Source organism: Falco peregrinus, chromosome 3 (assembly GCF_023634155.1).
Source record: "Falco peregrinus isolate bFalPer1 chromosome 3, bFalPer1.pri, whole genome shotgun sequence".
Taxonomy (NCBI): domain Eukaryota; kingdom Metazoa; phylum Chordata; class Aves; order Falconiformes; family Falconidae; genus Falco; species Falco peregrinus.
This window is the reverse complement of record NC_073723.1, coordinates 109,393,176-109,410,429: the sequence shown is the minus strand read 5'-3', so window position 1 is coordinate 109,410,429 and position 17,254 is coordinate 109,393,176. Positions and strand designations below refer to the sequence as shown.

At 39.0% G+C, this 17,254-nt stretch overlaps 1 protein-coding gene and 1 long non-coding RNA gene across 5 annotated transcripts; one reads left to right on the top strand and one right to left on the bottom strand.

Moving 5' to 3' along the window:
- Positions 1-252: 252 nt before the first annotated feature.
- On the bottom strand, positions 253-17,250 carry LOC101913551 (45 kDa calcium-binding protein). Of its 4 annotated transcripts, none has more exons than XM_013299640.3 (8): positions 16,922-17,250; positions 16,147-16,200; positions 15,397-15,757; positions 8,801-8,937; positions 8,194-8,307; positions 4,441-4,599; positions 3,123-3,298; positions 253-1,580 (listed from the first exon to the last, which is right to left on the bottom strand). In XM_013299640.3, the coding sequence occupies exons 3-8, from the start codon at positions 15,702-15,704 to the stop codon at positions 1,404-1,406; spliced, it is 1,071 nt and encodes a 356-aa protein (XP_013155094.1). In that variant the 5' UTR covers positions 15,705-15,757; positions 16,147-16,200; positions 16,922-17,250; the 3' UTR covers positions 253-1,403. The 4 variants fall into 4 exon arrangements, with proteins under 4 accessions (XP_013155094.1, XP_055655111.1, XP_005238028.1 ...); XM_055799136.1 differs by lacking the exon at positions 16,922-17,250 and adding an exon at positions 16,532-16,730; XM_005237971.4 differs by lacking the exon at positions 16,147-16,200.
- Positions 4,607-5,761, top strand: LOC129784056 (uncharacterized). The gene is made up of 2 exons (XR_008746368.1): positions 4,607-4,937; positions 4,972-5,761. It is a non-coding gene; the product is annotated as an uncharacterized LOC129784056 (long non-coding RNA).
- Positions 17,251-17,254: the final 4 nt, after the last annotated feature.

Genomic DNA, 17,254 nt, shown 5'->3' with positions numbered 1-17,254 from the left:
TTCAAAATTGCATTTTTATCAACTGAATTTATCCCTCTCCGAGTCCTTTCAAAATTGCATTTTAGTTTGTCTCCCCTCTGAAAAGCACTCACTGACAAACCTAAAACCAGCAACATTTCCAAAGCATGGAGAAAAATATTTAATGAAAAAGGGTATGTATATAAAAAGACTCTTGATACAAGGCATTTTACAAGAAAAAAAAAAGGGGGGGGGAGGGAGGGGAATACTGAAACAGAAACAAGACAGCAATACTTATATTTACATTATATTAAGAGAATAAATTTAATCAAATATAACATCTCACTTGGATTTTCAAGCAACTGTTCAGAAAGAGGGGTTTTTACAGTAAAGATGGAAGCAGAGTAAAAATAAATTTTCTATTTTAGACTGTAGTGGATATGACCCTTGTGTTGCAAGATGCTTTCAAAGATTACCCAAAAGCAAACTGATCATAAGGCTTCCCAAGTGTTGACTGTACATCGCTCTGGCAAAAGCAGTTTGAAAGCAAAGCCTGTATATTTCCCCCCGCTTCATCATTCATGTGTTTGCCAGCATCATCGACTTGCAGAGGCAAGTAATTATACTAGTTTTAACAATGAATTTTTGTTAAGTAGTAATCATATACCTAGGTGAATCCTATTGCTCTGTCCAGCATCTTTGAGTCCACAAAGAAACCTTCCCCATTGTTTCATTTTAGGAGGAAATTTGATTCTTTTAAGACCTAAGCAATCTCCAGTCTCTCATGCTCCCAGTGCAGCTGCAAACAAAACCCCTGTCACACTATAACCCTTTTTCTTTTTAAAGTAGATGCAGAAGTTTTAGGTTGTTACCACAGCTCCTAAAGATGAAGGGAGAACTCAGGTTAAATTCTCAACAATACATAAGTAGGTTGAGATGCACTGAGAAAAATACTAGAAGATTAGCCAATCTGTCTACGTACGGATATTCTCATGAGGTCAGAACACACGTATCTGAACGACAATCCCCTTTACAAAAGCCAACATCTTTCAGTGTCGTTTGTGATTTCCATGGATCAGCAGCTATGAGGGCAAAGAGAAGAGTTAAGTATTTAAGAAGCCTCCACCAAATATGATTACCAAAAGCAACTGAATCTTCAGCTGGATTAACCGTACAAACCAGGGCGAACTGATGTAGTCCAGTATCTGCCTCGTTACTTTACGAGCCTTTTTCCCCTCATACCGAAGGCAACAGAGCTGTAGATCCTGTGTATGGACGGAAGGTTTTTTTAAGTCTAGGACAACACACTGTAGGCATGTAACACAGATAGCAGCAAAATAACTTTCTGTCTGTTTGGGGATTGGGGTTTTCTTTTGCTTTGTGGCTGGTTTTTTTTTTTTTTGAAAGCAAGAAAGTGCTTCAGAGCTCTGGAAAAGCGAGCAGGATCAGAACTCCTCATGGACATTACGTGCGTAGTCCATAAGCTTGCTGCCCGTGAAGTATTCACTATATTTCAGGATCTCCTCCAGCTCTAAGTGATGGTTTTGATTTTCATCTGCTACTGCTATCATTTGCTTTGCTTCATTTAGGGCATTGTATTCATTCATAGGATCCATATATTCCTAAAAAGAGTAAGAAAATTATTTTCAATCACTAAGCACACATTTCCACACATCAGAATTATGAGCCTTAGCTCTATGTAAGCATCAGCAATTATGAGAGCAACATAAGCCACCCCAGAAGGAACATAAGTCATCTGCTAACACCTTCTTCCATCTTTTTAACAGGCTTACATCTATCTCCTAACTATTTTTCCATTCGCTGCTTCCCTGGCTGTTCTAACAGAAATCCAGATTTTCCCAGCGTATGTATGCCAGTGTCTACAATAAAAATATTTTTTGACATTTTGGTTGAAAACTAAACTCACTATCAAATCTTGTGAAGATGTATCAATTCAAAAGTGGGCCACTATCGATCTATATGACCTGAATTTTCTGGTTTCTGGAGATAACCTTTTAGAACATGTTCAATTCAGAACTTTCTTGTTCCATTTTAAACCACCAAGCAGACATTACAGAGGTCAGAAGTCTCAGAAATGAAGCATTTTGCTCTTTTACCTAACCTGACACAGATTAAAAGCTTTCAAGCTTTTCTAGCTTTCATCTCAGTAAAAAGGCTATTAACGTTATCTATGTAACAGTACAATTGTTTATCCATACTACCGCTATCGTTCGTACCCACGTATTTGCATATTGAAGTTGGGAAATTCAACATTCCCCCTATGTCAGGGAAAAGGCCAACGTTTTATAAGTTCCCCTTTCACACTGCCTATGCTGCAGTTTGAATTCTGTTAGTCAAAAGTATATTCTTGCATCCAGAAAGGAAAAAACCAAAGCTCAAAGTGAGCCATGAGCCTCCTCCGCTGGCTGCAAAACTGCCACAACTATAGGGTAAAAGTACTTCGTATTGTTTGGTAGACTATTCTGCAGACAGAATTACTGAAAGAAAGCAACTTCTTCTAGTTTACTAGAAAGAAGTGAACTAGAAAGTTTACTTCTGCTAACCAAATTCTAAAAAGGCCACAAACTAGAATCCACACTTGAAAAAAATAATTGGGTTTTGGAAAAAAAAAAAAAAGAAAAAAAAAAAGAAAAAAAAAAAAAAAAGAGAAACACACCGAAAGACAAGAGATCTCTGCTATTTTCTAGGCTACTGGGGCCCCAGGGTTTGTGGGTTCTCGTGGGTTTTGGTTCATTTTGGGGTGGTTTTGTTATTTTGTTTTGTTGTGGTGGTTTTTTTTTTTTTAATGAATATAGGTTGCCAGTTACTCCATTTGCAAGTAAGTATGACTCATTCTCCCAATAATCTGTGCACCTAATGAAGTCTGTGACACGCTTTCAAGCACTCCATATCCATACATTTATGTGACAAAACCCTAAAAGAACACCTGTGAATACGCCTCCTCCTCTTTAACAAAACACCTAACAACACTATCTGTAAACACTATTGAGCAATACTATAACCCACAGTTTTGTAAAGTAGACCCACACACCATACTGTTAATTCAAATATTTTTGGACTTCATTGTGCCTAAAGCAATTTCAATCCTGTGTTTAAAAGTCAACTACCAGTTTTAAAATCACTAGAACTATCTGAAGACTTACCTCCAGCTCTTCCATTGTGACAATACCATCATGGTTAGCATCAATGACCTCCTCAAATTCCTTCCTTCTGTCTTTTACCCAGTCGTCATCAATATCTTGAGCTTGCTGGTTCTCTACAGTACCAACAGGTAATGAAATGAACTCTGAAAGGGTAAGTTTCTTATCTCCGTCTTGATCTACAACAGAAGCACACAGTACCTGAAGATTATCTGCTTAATGCCCATTAAAAATGAGAAATTCCTTCAAGTCAGAGATGTCACTGGTACAGTCTGCCTGGTTTCAGCAGTCTACATGACTCCAGCAGAAAATAATTGTTACTGTTTATATCTTTCGTTAGCCAAAAACTCTGTATTCAGGTATACACACAATGTTTTAGAAGGCTAAAAAACATCACTTATCAATATGCTAAAAAAAAAGTTTTTCTGGACCTGAAGGACAGACCAGATGGCAAGCTGGGCCTTTTTTTTCCCTGATTGTTTCTTTTTTCAATCTACTGCAACAGCCATTTTCCTACATCTGTATCCAGTCTCCGCTTGTATTAGCGATGAGGTAAATTATCTCTCATAAAAGACTGCATGCTGGAGTTGTCTGCATGCATCATGTACTCAAGTATCACTGGAAACTCTTCATATTTATTAAGCTAACAACCAGCAAGTCACAGTTTGTTTTGTTTGTTTTTTTTTAAACCAGGTGTTCTAGCAGTTTTCAATATGCATCATTATTGACTCACAGAAGAAAAAACATGTGTGCCAATACATATGAAATTTTTTTTAAAAAATAATTATTTAGAAACCTCAACCATTTACTTCCACTTTCATGACTGTACGTCATGACTCTCACATGGTTGCTGTACTGGGGAAGTACAAAGCAATTAATGTCCTCCTCATGGAACATTCACATCAATATATTTTATAGTATTTGAATATTCATCAAACCTTTCCTACTTTTGCTACAGTAACCCTACAATGCAGTAGCACTTCAGTGAGCTACTTCACTGTCAGCTGATCTTCTTCATATGAAGTACTGAGAATATCCTTCTAACATAATGTCATGCTGTTCTTTAACAGCCAGAGACTAAATATAGTTTTGAGACACACAGACAACTCCACAGAGACGCCAGCATTTGTGCTAAATTTCTTTTTCCTGCTCATCACATTAGAATATGTGTAGAACAGAGCAAATAAGATGTGCCAAAATTCTGTATTGACCCGTGACAGGGCAACAACGTAAGTTTACCCAATAAAATGGGTAAGCATGTTTACCCAATAAAATGGGACAAGCAAACAACTCCCAAGAAATGTGTTTTACAATTGCATACCCAAATCTCGGATGATTTCTTTCACCATGAACTTCAGCATTCCTCTACTATGCTCTGGATGAAGAAAAGACAAGAATTCTTCTTCATTCAACAACAGATCAGGAGGTGGGTTGTCAGCTTGGTACCACCGATCCTTCAGGTTATCTAAAACTTCCTGTGCTAGAAATTTAAGAAAAAGATGTAAGCTATCATGTTCAAACTATTTAAAGTTCTTAAAAAATATGTACCTTCCCCTGTTACTCAACTGTTTAAACAAGGATGACCTATGGAACAATTAATTTTACAGTTCAACTCTTGGGGAAAGTGAGTGCTGAGGGAAAACAAAGTGCAATTAGTTTTGTCTAGTCTATGCTGAAACACTAGGAAAGATCCTTTAAACAAACAACGGAAACTGAAATTAGGAGATGAAAATAAAGACTTTGCTACACCTGCATTGAAACTTCAACATCTCAAGTGAAAACTATTGTCCTACCAGTATTGTTAGCTGGTTCTGGTAGGTGGTATGAATAATCCAGCTTTGTTCAGTGCTAGTTCACCTTTCTTATTTTCATATTTTGAAGCCCACTACCAACAGCTCTTTCACCTGCCTGAATACCAGCAGTACCTTCTGAAAAAAAAATATTCTTTGTTTTCTACTTTGCCAGCCCTGTGCATTGAAAGAACCAAAACACTCTTCAACTTCAAAATATTCTTCAGATTCACTATCTCTGTGTATTGCAGTTGTGACACCACACACCTAATTAACATCTACAAGAATGGAAGAGGTCAACCAATTCTTTTCCTACCCAAATAATAACCATAGAACAAACCCCTTAACATTTAGCATGTTTTCTTCTAAGACCAGATAACATGACTACCATTAAATCTAGAAAGATGCTTTTCATCTGTGAAGCACCGCTGCACCAGTGCTTTGGCTAACAGCACCACAGAGGTTTACTCTACTCCACAGGACCTGTAAAGCCCACTTTGCCGATACAGTGGTTCCAAGCATGGATCAAAAGGGGCACATTTTACTACCCCATTGTTACAATATTCAGCTTTTCTTATTTCAACTTGGCATTTCTTAACACAACATTATCTAAACCAAAGCCAGCTGTACTATCGTTTGGAAATCTTTTTAGGTACTTCAAGCTCACAGGTTTTAAATTAGCAAAATGATACAAGGATCTACCACAATTTTGAGTTATGTATACCACACAATTTCAAATGTAGGTTTTTTTCTCCAGCCACACCACAATTCCAGATAGCACCCTCACCCTTCAGAAAACTACATATGAATTAAGCTTAAGAACTGTATTAAAACAAGATTATAAAAAAGAAAAATCAAAGCCTACTTTTTACAGCAGTCAATAAAACATTTCAAAGTATCTAACTGAAAAAACAGTATAAGCGAAGTCATAAAGTAGAGGACTAAGCTATGAAGAGTCTTGTGCCCTGCCTCTGCTCTTCCCTTCTTCCATCACCCTATCAAAGGCTCAGAATTCAAAAGAATCACCTACCCAGAGAGAACTTATACCCTTAGACTCAGATACATCACCTGGTATTTCAGCCTAAAAATGTGATTTATTGAAACTACGAGAGATTTAAGACTATAACTCCACAAAAGAAAGTTTGGAAACATCCAGAACAGATGCTAAGCTAAGCACCAAGAAACATATTTAGTTTTCAGTTACTTAAGGATACAAGTACTTCGTACTCTTTTTAGCTACTTTGTCTATTCTAAATGAGAAAGCATTCCAACTTCAGACCTAAGCCCTGAATTACGTTTTAGTTATCATTATAATTCAATAAAGGGAAATATTTTTACTGCAAGGAGAAAACACAAGTTGAAGTACATGTGTACTAACAAATACATCAGCTCCAAAGTCACTTTACATTTCCACTTCTTTCACTTCATCTTATACCATGTAGACAAACACTTCTGAAGTGCTGAATTTTTCCTAAATTTAATGGAGAATCATAATTTGTGCATGAGTTTCCACTAAAACCATGCATCTGATTTGAAGAAAAAACTATCCTGCAACACACAACGTGAATACTGCATACTTAATGGTCCTGAACATAACCAAGAAGGAAAAATACACAGTATTCTTTTTCTGGTGTGGGTGTTTTCTACATGACACACTGGAAAAACTACTGTCTGTAGCACACCCTGCTATCTGCAAAACACACTAACACACACATATCTGAAGCATTGGCTTTTCACAAGTTTTAAAAACATTCTGAAAGTCTATAAAGTCTTTAGATAAACTTTTTTTAAAATTTAAATTTAATAAACTGTCTTAAACAGCTCCTGCATGCTTTGGTTGCCGAGTTACAAGGGGGGGTGGGGGCAGAAAAAAACCTCAGTCACATCTACATTTTTTAACTGCAGCTAGCAGTTAAGATTTAAGTCTTCGGTGAATGTTTTTTTTTTATGAAGGGTAAAGAAATTCTTCAGAGTTTTAATATGAATCTTAGGGCAGTTTGTAAATAGCAAGTTTTACTCATATCAAGGACACAAGTATTAACACAGAATAACCAAATCACTTGCTTAGTCTTCCAGTGTAGCCAACCCCAAATGTTAGAAGTCACAAGTCTATCTCCCTTTGCCTACTATTATTAGTCTTAAATGAAACTCAGCTGTCAGCAATCAGTATGAAACTTATCTGCATAAATTAAGTCATGTCTCTAGTTTTGGCCAAACCGTAGTGTGCTGCACAAAACTCAGAACATGCCTTAAGATCCAAACATTCCATTATTATTATATGGACTGAAAGAGAGTATTTTTACACTGCACTACAGAATGAAAATAAGTTTTGCTTATCGTCCTCAGGAAGCTGTAGATAACTAATCTGATTTTCCCAAACAAGGCTTGTTACCTAGGTAGAAAAATGACTATGTACACACTTCCCTTATTCAGCAAATCTTTTATCTGATGAGCATTCCTGTAAACCGTAGTTGACCACACTGCCATAGAACATGCAACACAGGTGTTTTCCCTGCCATAAAATTCAAAAGGTCATTTGCATTTTAGATGCTTTTTGATAAACGGAGAATATAACATAACTCACTTTTAAATTACTAATTCCTGCAAGGAAAGGCTAAGGCTTCTTGTTTTACTTAACAGTAAATTTTAACACTTCTAGATGGGGGGAGTGGGGAGATTACCTTTGAGAAGAGCTCCCATGTTTATACCAAGCCAGATTCAAATGGAAGTTTCAAAAGTAATAAGGAAGAAACGATCAATCTCTTTCTAGAGAACTCAGATGAAACATGAAACGATTCTTAGGCAACCTTCTGCTATCAACTGCTCTGCAGTGCCTAAGCACGTACCTACCTATAAACACAGCGCTGCTCAGTAGCGCATACACTCCTCCACAATTTTAGTAACAGGAACTGTACGTAGCAGCTCCCTTTCACATGGAGCACCAGGGACCTGGTTATTAGGGGACCCCTATTAACAATGCAACGGTCCACAGCACAACACAGGTCTGACAAATTTTAGCAGACTGTTAAACATAAATAACTGAAAACTACTCAAATAGTAACAAACAACCAAGTTTTTTCAGTGTTAAATATTTACATCAGGAGTGTTGGGAAGGCAGATTTGAGTTGGAAAGAAATCTAGTATTTGTTTTATGACTTACATTCTACATTTGTGTAGAAGCAGAACAACATCTAAAACATTCATGTTTCATTAAGTACAGTTTTGGTACTCTGGTTTTAAGAAAGTAAAAGAAAAGCTGACACACATCAATGGGCCGCACTTACTTTCTTCATCTATTTTCAACTCTTCGTTGTTTTTTATCTTCTCTGCAATCTCTTTTTCATTAAATCCCTTACTTGCCAAAAATTTAATTCTATATTCATCCCAGGACACATGGCCTGTAAGAAAGAACCATATCTCAGACACCACATAGTATGCTTAAATGACAAATTTTGGTTTCATTACTTAAAACAATCTGTGGTAAAACCTTTTGGTTCACCAGCATAGCCATCACACTAAGCTTTATGAATCGCAACATGAAAGCTATCACCTGATTCACTTTTATGTTTCTTTAGACCAGACAGGCCCTGTGAAAATAACCTGTTTATGTCACCATCCTCACCCCATCCCTGGCTCAGCCACTTAACTTCTTATCATTTCCTATGACCGCAAGTGAAATAACACAGCGGTCAGCACGGGACTACAACGCTGACTGGAGCACCTTATTTCCTTGCTCTATTGTCTTCTGTACAGATCAAAACAGTTGTGATTACACGCAGTCCAAAGGAAGTTAGATTTCTGTCACAGCACATCTGAAGAGCAGTCAGCAGGTCTGGCTACTAGCAACTGACACATGACATCACCAGGAGATGAAAGAATCATTCATCTTACCATCACCATCAGGGTCCACAGCTCGGAAGTGCATTTTATTCTCTTCCACAGCTTCCTGGAAATGTTCATCTGTCTTTTCCATGATCCAGCGTTGCATCTCTTTCGCACCTATCTTTTTATCGTTATTTATATCCACTCTATGGATGAATAGCAAACAAGATTTAGATTTGGAGATTAGGGGGAGGTGGTATATATTTTATTCTAATTACTTTAATCAACAATAACAAACAGACTGCTACAGAAAAGAGTGTATTTATAACCCCTTCTCAGAAGTTGTACATTCTTTCAATTACAAGAGTAAACAAGTAGGAATTTAGCCACTTATTTCATAATTTAATTTAACTAAAACATCTAGGTGAAAATCCAGCCATACTTCATTTTGCTGTAAGTTAACCCATTTCAGTATTATGCTTTTGAGTAAAATTTTGAAGTAGAGGAAACCACAAACAGATCACTCATGGCATATTAGCTCATTCCCTATTGGTTCAGAGTTGTCAACTGCCAGCTGCTGCAGACTGTCACTGCTTTAAAAAATTTCTTCTCTCACATTCTCTCAAGCCACTAACTCCCTCTCAATGTATCTTCTCAAGTTTTTTACCTTTATCTTCCAAGATCTCTAAAAGTTTACTGATGAGCTGCCTCCCTGTGTCTGCTTAGATCACATCACAACTGTCGTGACCATTAAAAACAATGAAAATATAACGTGAATAACCTTGGTGCAAGGACTGTCAAACTACTTGATACTCTGACTATAGTACTTGTAAGTGGGAAAAAACCCCAAACAAACCAAGTTTCCTTTATTGTACCTAGATCTCCAGTAACACATCACAGCTGATAGTTTTTAATTCTTAACACATTTGAAATTTCTGCCCATACATTTGTTCACCATTAGGTTTCTGAGTTATCAGGCTCACTTTGCTTTGTCAAAGGATACGCTTGTGCTCAGTGCTATTGAGCTACAGAACTAAACTTTTTTCTACCTAAATTTATCAGTAAACATCCAATCTGACAATCCACAATTCTCCTTAATGTATTACCAATACTGCTTTATCATGTTAAGATACACTGCCATACCGCCTATTTCATTAAGAAGAAGTTAATGTAAAAGTTACAGTTGAAGAACAAATACAAAAACAGTAACATGCCACTTTAAGGCTTTTTTGAGCATATCATTAAGTATTTCTTCAAAAAAGATGTAACTATTTAAAACTGAAAAGACTTAACTAACATTCAGGAGGCAAGATGTTATTTAAAGCATACCAAAACCACTCTTGTTCAGTTAAAAAAACCCCAACAAAAAACAAACAAAAAAACCCAACACAACAACAACAACAACAACAAAACCCCAACAGCTAAACTCTGGCTTTTTTATCAGTTTGTTATCACCATCTTAACAGTACTGAAGTGTCATCATTGAAACTCAAGTTATTAGATACGTGATTTGCCTTTAAATGTCAACTAAATATTAAAAGCTTAAGCCAAATAGCAACCCTAGCACCTATCTTCTGCAACACTTAGCTCTATTAATAAATGTACTATTAGTAATTTTAAAAATTGTATCACGTCTCTCCACATCTATATGCACAGGCTCAGTATTAGCGACTTTTCAGTAGCAATGAAGAGACCAGTAAAATGGTTGCATTCTGCTCACGCCACTTTGCACTTACTAGGTGAACAAATGTGGGTTTTGATCCGGAATAGGTACTACCAGAAGTGAGACAGGAAACCAAAGCATCTTCCCCTCAACATTTAACATGCTAGTTTCCTCACATCAAAGCTATAATATAACTTACTTCTTCCAAGCTGTACTTGCCATTTAAATCACACTGTAGCCAGGGAGAAAGGTAACAAATCCCATTTACTGGTGTTCTTCTCAGGAGTAGCCCTTTGTTCTATTACCATAGTGCACAAGAAGCCTCCAACGACTCAGATTTTCATGAACTAGCAGACACTGACTGTACAAGGTGAGCCGAAATCCTTTCAGGGTCCATAAACAGCACTTCTGCTTTTGAGGAGTATTTACAACTGCATGAAGTATCAGATACGATCCTGCTGTGAGGCTACCATCTAAGGCAATAAAAACAAGAGACTATCCATGCTTCCTTCGGTAACTACCTCACTCAGAATGGACTGCTTGAAAACATTCCTGCTAATACTGACAAGATTAGATCATTACCTCCATTGCTGAACAACTTAATACTGGTAAGTCAGGGATAACTGATTCTATAACATGGTGATGGGCAACCAGTTTTCTGAGGCAGACAGGTCAGAACACTCAAAAGATATTAGGGAAGAGCAGTACATTCTAATGAACCCTTTAAAAAAAATACTGAAGAACAAGTACTGCCAAGGAAGAATTTAAATTCAAGAAAACAAGACGAATCCAAGGAAGAACATCATCCCAGATTACAACTTTGCTCAAACCTTCCTTGGCAATCTGTACAGAAATCTCATGACAATTTCTCAAACTTCATGTCTTCAGCTCCAAATAAAAACCCGAATGAAAAGCAAAAGAACTTGATTGCTCTTTTCCTACAAGAGAGCGCTATCTCAAATTTGTAAAAACATAGGTATATGATGTACTACTTCCCGAATTGACAGCAAAGAAAGTTTTTGTAAAAGCAGGGACTACTGTTACCATAAACTTGAATTAAAAAACAGACTACAGAGAGCAATTTATCTCATTACTTGTCTCATTCCAAAGACAATTATAGATAAACCACAGCCCAGACAGTGGCTGATGCAACACGATAAATACCATTAGTATTAATACATTTCAGTAATGGGCAGCATCAGACGTAACAGCTCCTTATAATGCCTAAGTACAGGGTTAACACTTCACTGACTAGTCAAACTATATTTCATTATTTATTCACAGCCAGAATGTTAATACTAACTTTGAGTAAGAAAAAAGCAAGTATGCTACTCCGTAGGATAATTCTAAACCTGTCCTTAACAAAACCCTATAGTAAGGGCTGCATTGAATATCGAAGTCAAGCCTGTAAGAACAGGTTTTAAATACTTCAGCCCAGTTTCTGAACCACAAGCCATTAAAAATCAGTTTTTTGTGGCCAGCTCTCAAAAGGTCCACATATGAAAGCATTATCAATTAATATTGGCCATTCAGGTTTTCCGGTTCCTAAATGCCAACACCAAAATTCTGCCTGAGGGACTGGGGGGGGAGCAGGAAGGCAGTGTTCTTACCTAAAGGTCTAAAGATAATAATTTCCTTGAGCACCTAATGCATACCACTTTAAAGTTGGTTTCTGTTTCATCCAAATAATGAAAAGCAGATCCAGAAAATGATTTTTAATAACAGAAACCAAAGCAAAGCTCTACTTTACATGGTAGAGGATATGCAAAATTTATCAACATATATTTAAATGTACCGGTTTGGAAAAAACACAAATCAAGGTGCACACACTACTAAAAACCTTCCAGTAGCATACAGCATAAATACTTTTTTCACTGAATAACAGAGATCTGTACTCTAAACCAAAGATATAAAAATGGGAAAGCTTAAAATGTCCCCTCTCCTCATTCTTTATTCTACCTGCTATTGTCCAACATTGGCTGTTGTTGCTGGCACCTTCCCACTATAGATACAACGCATACCAGTAGAAATTAATACTGTTTTAGGCTACGAGACAAACCTCAAATTAAGAAAGGCTGCACGGATCCTGCCAAAACCGCTCCCTCTGCGCAGTCTGAACACAGAACACAGTCACAGCTGCAAAGTCTGAGAGCACTACCCTTGCAAGCACTGTGGGATTCAGAACAAGTTCTGCTTCGGGAAAGGGCAAGTTCATGACTTTTAAACAATGGGAAAAGAGGAAACCAAAAAGCTCGGCATGTGGTAGTATTTAACATAAGGTGTATTTAAACCTGTAACCTGACGAACAACCATCAAGGTAAGGCACTCGGCTAACACAAAGATTTTAATTTTTAAATCACAACTAGGGCTGTGGCTAAGTAGCTGAAAACATCAGCAAAATGCAAATGCTAGAAGAATTTCAAACTCACAGAGGTTAAGTCCACCATAAAAGCACTCTGACAGAAAGCCACACATATTACATTCTTTCGTGCTTGAATTTATCAGTTTTGTTCAGTACATGTAATTTTAGAAGACAACTGACCCTTAGAAGCAAAGCTCACCAAACTGAATTCTAGTACCCAATGCTACTGATTAGTGAAATCAGCGTCACCGCAAACACACTTGATTGCTTTCAATACCCCTTCTCCTTCCCTCCTATGAACACCCACCTACACAAGCTGAACTACACCACATAGAAAAATAACAGAAAATCTATAATTCCAGGCTAATTTAAACTATTTAAATGGAGACTACAGCAAATATAAGCTTTTGACAATTATGAGAAGAACGGATGTCAAGTAAGCCCCTCTCACAGACTTTCTTGACCTGAAGGTACCTGGAACACTTACCCTTGGCAGGGAATGAAGGCTGGAAAGATAAACAGGATTTTCTGCACCATGCCCCAGTTTTACAGGGCAAAGTAGAAGTATTGGTTAACTTGTAAAAAAACACTTCTGTAGACAAGTAAGGCATATCCTCCCCATGAAGAATGACTTTGAAAACTAAAACATAGAATTATGAAATGTTCTTTCAGACACATATAGCTTGCCTGCCTAGAAAACCACAGTTTGGGAAGCTTTGCTTCTGTGGTTCAACTTTATTTTTAATAATTCTCTTAGCCAATAATATATGCTTTGAATTGACTATATCACACTAGCATGCTGTAGAATCTCAGCTTTCATAAGCTAAAAAACATGTGTTTTCTTTATGTCTTCAAAGAAAATATTTCCAAAACATCTGGAAGCCTGCGACTTACTAGGTTTTCACAGAAGTTCACAGTAATTCTCTTTTCACTCGGCCTGTACGAGTACATCTAGAAAGCAAAGCCCTCCGAATGCTGTCCTACATTTCTAATCTGATCATCTGATGAAATGTAATTTTAAGTATCTGAGTGAAGCTGATCTTGAATCCAATTGCTTTAAGTTTCCCGAGAGAACCACTTTCATAACAAATAGGCAGAAATGAACAGAGCCTGCAGCTTGCGAATGACAATTCACTAACCAACAGTCAAATGTTTCCAATACGTACATAGCAATGAAGATGAAACCTTCTAAGCACCATCTTAATACTTGTATACATCCTACCAATGACGCAAGTGGTCTGACCAGCAGACAGTAATAAAGGATTCTACTCTAAATGAAAAAGGCACACTTGCCTATTTGCTTTAGCTACCTTTACTCAAGAGAACACCAGAAAAAAAAATAATAAAAGCCAATATTATTATTGGTATTCCTTCCCTGTTAATGAAGTTTGCAGAAAAAAAAAAAAGCAGCTCTGTTAAGCATTCTCACTTTATCTCAGGTATATGAGCATCCCCACACTATCATCAGCATTAAAAGCACCAATGTAATTTAAGTTTCTGTTCTAATAAAATTAATCCTCTATTGCAAAAATGCAAATAAAGCAAATTCTACCACCTAGCTTCTAAAAGTTGGCACTGATATTGAGTTCCATTTCCATTACGTTCACTGATTTCCAAACATCTGACAGTTTGTTAGCTGACATAAAACATATCTAGCACAAGTGCTTCATAAAAGGAAAAATGCTTTAATGTCTATAAGTAAAGTTAGAATTTTTATACCAAGCTAGATGAAATTTTCAAAAAGGCTACAAAAGAAAAATTTAATGTTTCTGTTCTCGTGTTTCATTCTCCCTCTTTTCTTTTTCTAAATTCTGAGGAACTAAATGCTTTGTTAATGGCACAGCTAACAATGAAGAAAGCTGACAAGTTCTGAATTCTTGGTATGCATAGTGAGGCATAGCTATTTTTAAGCTTGACGCATTTCATGCAAAACATATTTTAGACACCTCACATCTACTAGCAAGTTTTATGAACAGAAAACAACTGTTAGTTTGTTTACCACAATCTCATCCCGTTGTTTGTCTGTCCCTTTTCTTCCTTTCTACTTTTACTACTGTCTTTTCAGTGGTTTTCCTCTGCAGTTATTTGCAGAAGTCGCAACAGAAACAAAACCAAGATCCATAGGAATATGAGACCAAGCAATAAATAAGATGCTTACATTGCAAATTGAAACCAAACTTACAGTAAAGCCATAGAGCATATTACTGCTTGAACAAAACTGCAACAAACTCCCACCCTCCCAATTCATTGATTGCATGGGCATCCTACAACCAAGGACTAATTCCTTGATCTAAAATGCAAGTGTAATTGATTATTCATTGAGCCAGGAAACCAGGAAAAAGTATTATTTCCTTATTTGAGGAGGTTACATAGGGTTTTTTACATAGAAACAGTATATTTTGTCAGAAATGTTACCAGACCACAGCATCAATCCTGTATACTGATCATGACTACCTTCTCACTCCTGAGAATGGTTTACACAAGTATGTTCATACCTCATTAACACAAACACAGCACTTAAGAGTACGATGCTTTCCCCCTCATCCCTGCAATTTTTAAGTATTACAGAAAAATTTGCAAAATTCACTCTGATGATCAGAGAAGGAGGCTGCAGTGTTCTTGGCAATGTATGCAACTTACTTTGAAAAGATGACCATGAGCTTCTTCCTATTTTTTCTGGGTTCTGAATCTTCCTCAAACTCCTCCATCTCTTTTCCTAGAAAAACTTCTTGATGAAATTCTTTGTTAAGATGTCCATCCATCTCCATTTTGACCCCATTCAAGTGATCAGGGGGCAAGATCTCATTCTCATCTTTGCTGTCAGCTGGCTTTTCTTTGAGGGCTGAATTATTTGCAGGCCTTGCATAAACATCCATTAGAAGAAATACAAACAGAAGGGACAAATACAGAGATCCCAAACTGCAGAGAAAGGCCTGTCTTGACATCATCTTTTCCTTTTTGTTCAAAATATTGGCTAATTACAGGGAATGGATTAAGTGATCTAAAAAGGAAAAAACACATGCAAATTAAACTCTAGAACATAGCCACCTGAAACTTAGAAGAAGCTACGCACATGCATTTGCTGTGAAAGAATAAAAAGGCCTATTAAATGGTAAATATATGACAGGAAATAATCTCCAATTTGTTTTCGCTCTGCACAACTGTAACCTCCTCTGACTGTGGAAGGTAACAGCCTTGAAATGGCCTAGTTCTGCTCAGAAAACTGTCCTCAGGCGTTATGGCATGAGCAGACCTGACAAGTGGAACCCAACCATTTACTGAGAAGTCAAGGCAGCACACAAAGCACCTGCTGGCTGCTGGTGCAGCCCAGGTGCAGCATCCCTGCGCTTCCCAATCTGCAGGAACAACCGCCACAGCACAAGAGTTTACCTGAGATCTCAACGCGCCACCTCTTTAGGAAGGCTGAAAGACGTGAAGGTCCTTCTGGAAAGAGGTGACGGAGGGAAAATACGGTTACAAAGGCCACCCCAGAGAGCGGAGCTGCGAGCACACAGGGAGCAGCCGGCGGGAAAAGCAGCCCCCGGGTGGACCCTCAGGACCTGCCCGCTGGTGCCTGGAAAACGGTGCCACACAGGAGCCGGCAGGCCGCAGGGGCCAGGGCAAAGGAGCCCAGCCCCACAGACGGAGCCCAGCGGGCACGCACCGAGCGGCGAACCCTCCGCCGGAGGGCGGCAGCGCGGCCCGGGCTGCCCTGCCCGCCTCCAAGGGCGGCGCCGGTGCCCACCCCGCTGCCGGAGGAGCCACACGCACTCACCGAGAGCTCCGGGACGCTGCCCGGTAGGAGCGGAAGGCGCAGCCTCCGAGCACGGAGGCAGCCCGCGGGGAGGCCGCTCTCCCCCTCGCCCCGCTGCCTGGGCGGGCGGCGGCGGCACCTCACGGAAGGACGTCAGCCGGCGCCCGGCCCCGCCGCCCGTTCCCGGGCCCGACGCTGGGGCGGAGGCAGCGGAGCGCGCGCGCGCTACGTACAAGCGTCGTCAACGTGCGTGAGGGGCGGGCAGCGGCCATCTTGGAGTAGGGCAGCGGCCATTTTCCCCTCACAGCGGGACCCCCCCCGGTCCGGGCGAGCTGCCACGGCCTGAAAACGGAAGGCGGAACTCCCCGGTGCTAAAAATTTGAATGGGGTCGCTCACGTGCTCATTCTTACCTCAGTTAGTAATAAAGCAGACCTCCTCCGAGCGTGACGGAACTGTCAGGAAACCTGCTTGTAGGTACATCTCCAGTTTTGTGCTTATCGCTTACCTATTTTTCTTAGGAGCCCTTAAAATACAGCCTTTTGTACGTAACACACCGCTAGCAATCCTTAAACTGGCTAGCTAACACCACTACTTTCACAAGACTACGTGCTCCGCTGGGCCACAACGCAGCAGCACCGCCACGCACCAAAGCTGCCATCAGGGCTGGCAGCACAGCCAGACGAGGCGCAAACCTCCCCTGAGCCCTCGCCCTCGCCTCGCCTTGCCGTGACCCAAAACAGCTG

Coding starts and splice junctions, on each gene's coding strand:
- LOC101913551 (XM_013299640.3), bottom strand. CDS start 15,704: ATGATGTCAAGACAGGCCTTTCTCTGCAGTTTGGGATCTCTGTATTTG. Junction 3,299..4,440: donor AGAAATCATCCGAGATTTGG/GTATGCAATTGT, acceptor CTTCTGTTGTAG/ATCAAGACGGAGATAAGAAA. Junction 1,581..3,122: donor TCACAATGGAAGAGCTGGAG/GTAAGTCTTCAG, acceptor TACTCTTTTTAG/GAATATATGGATCCTATGAA.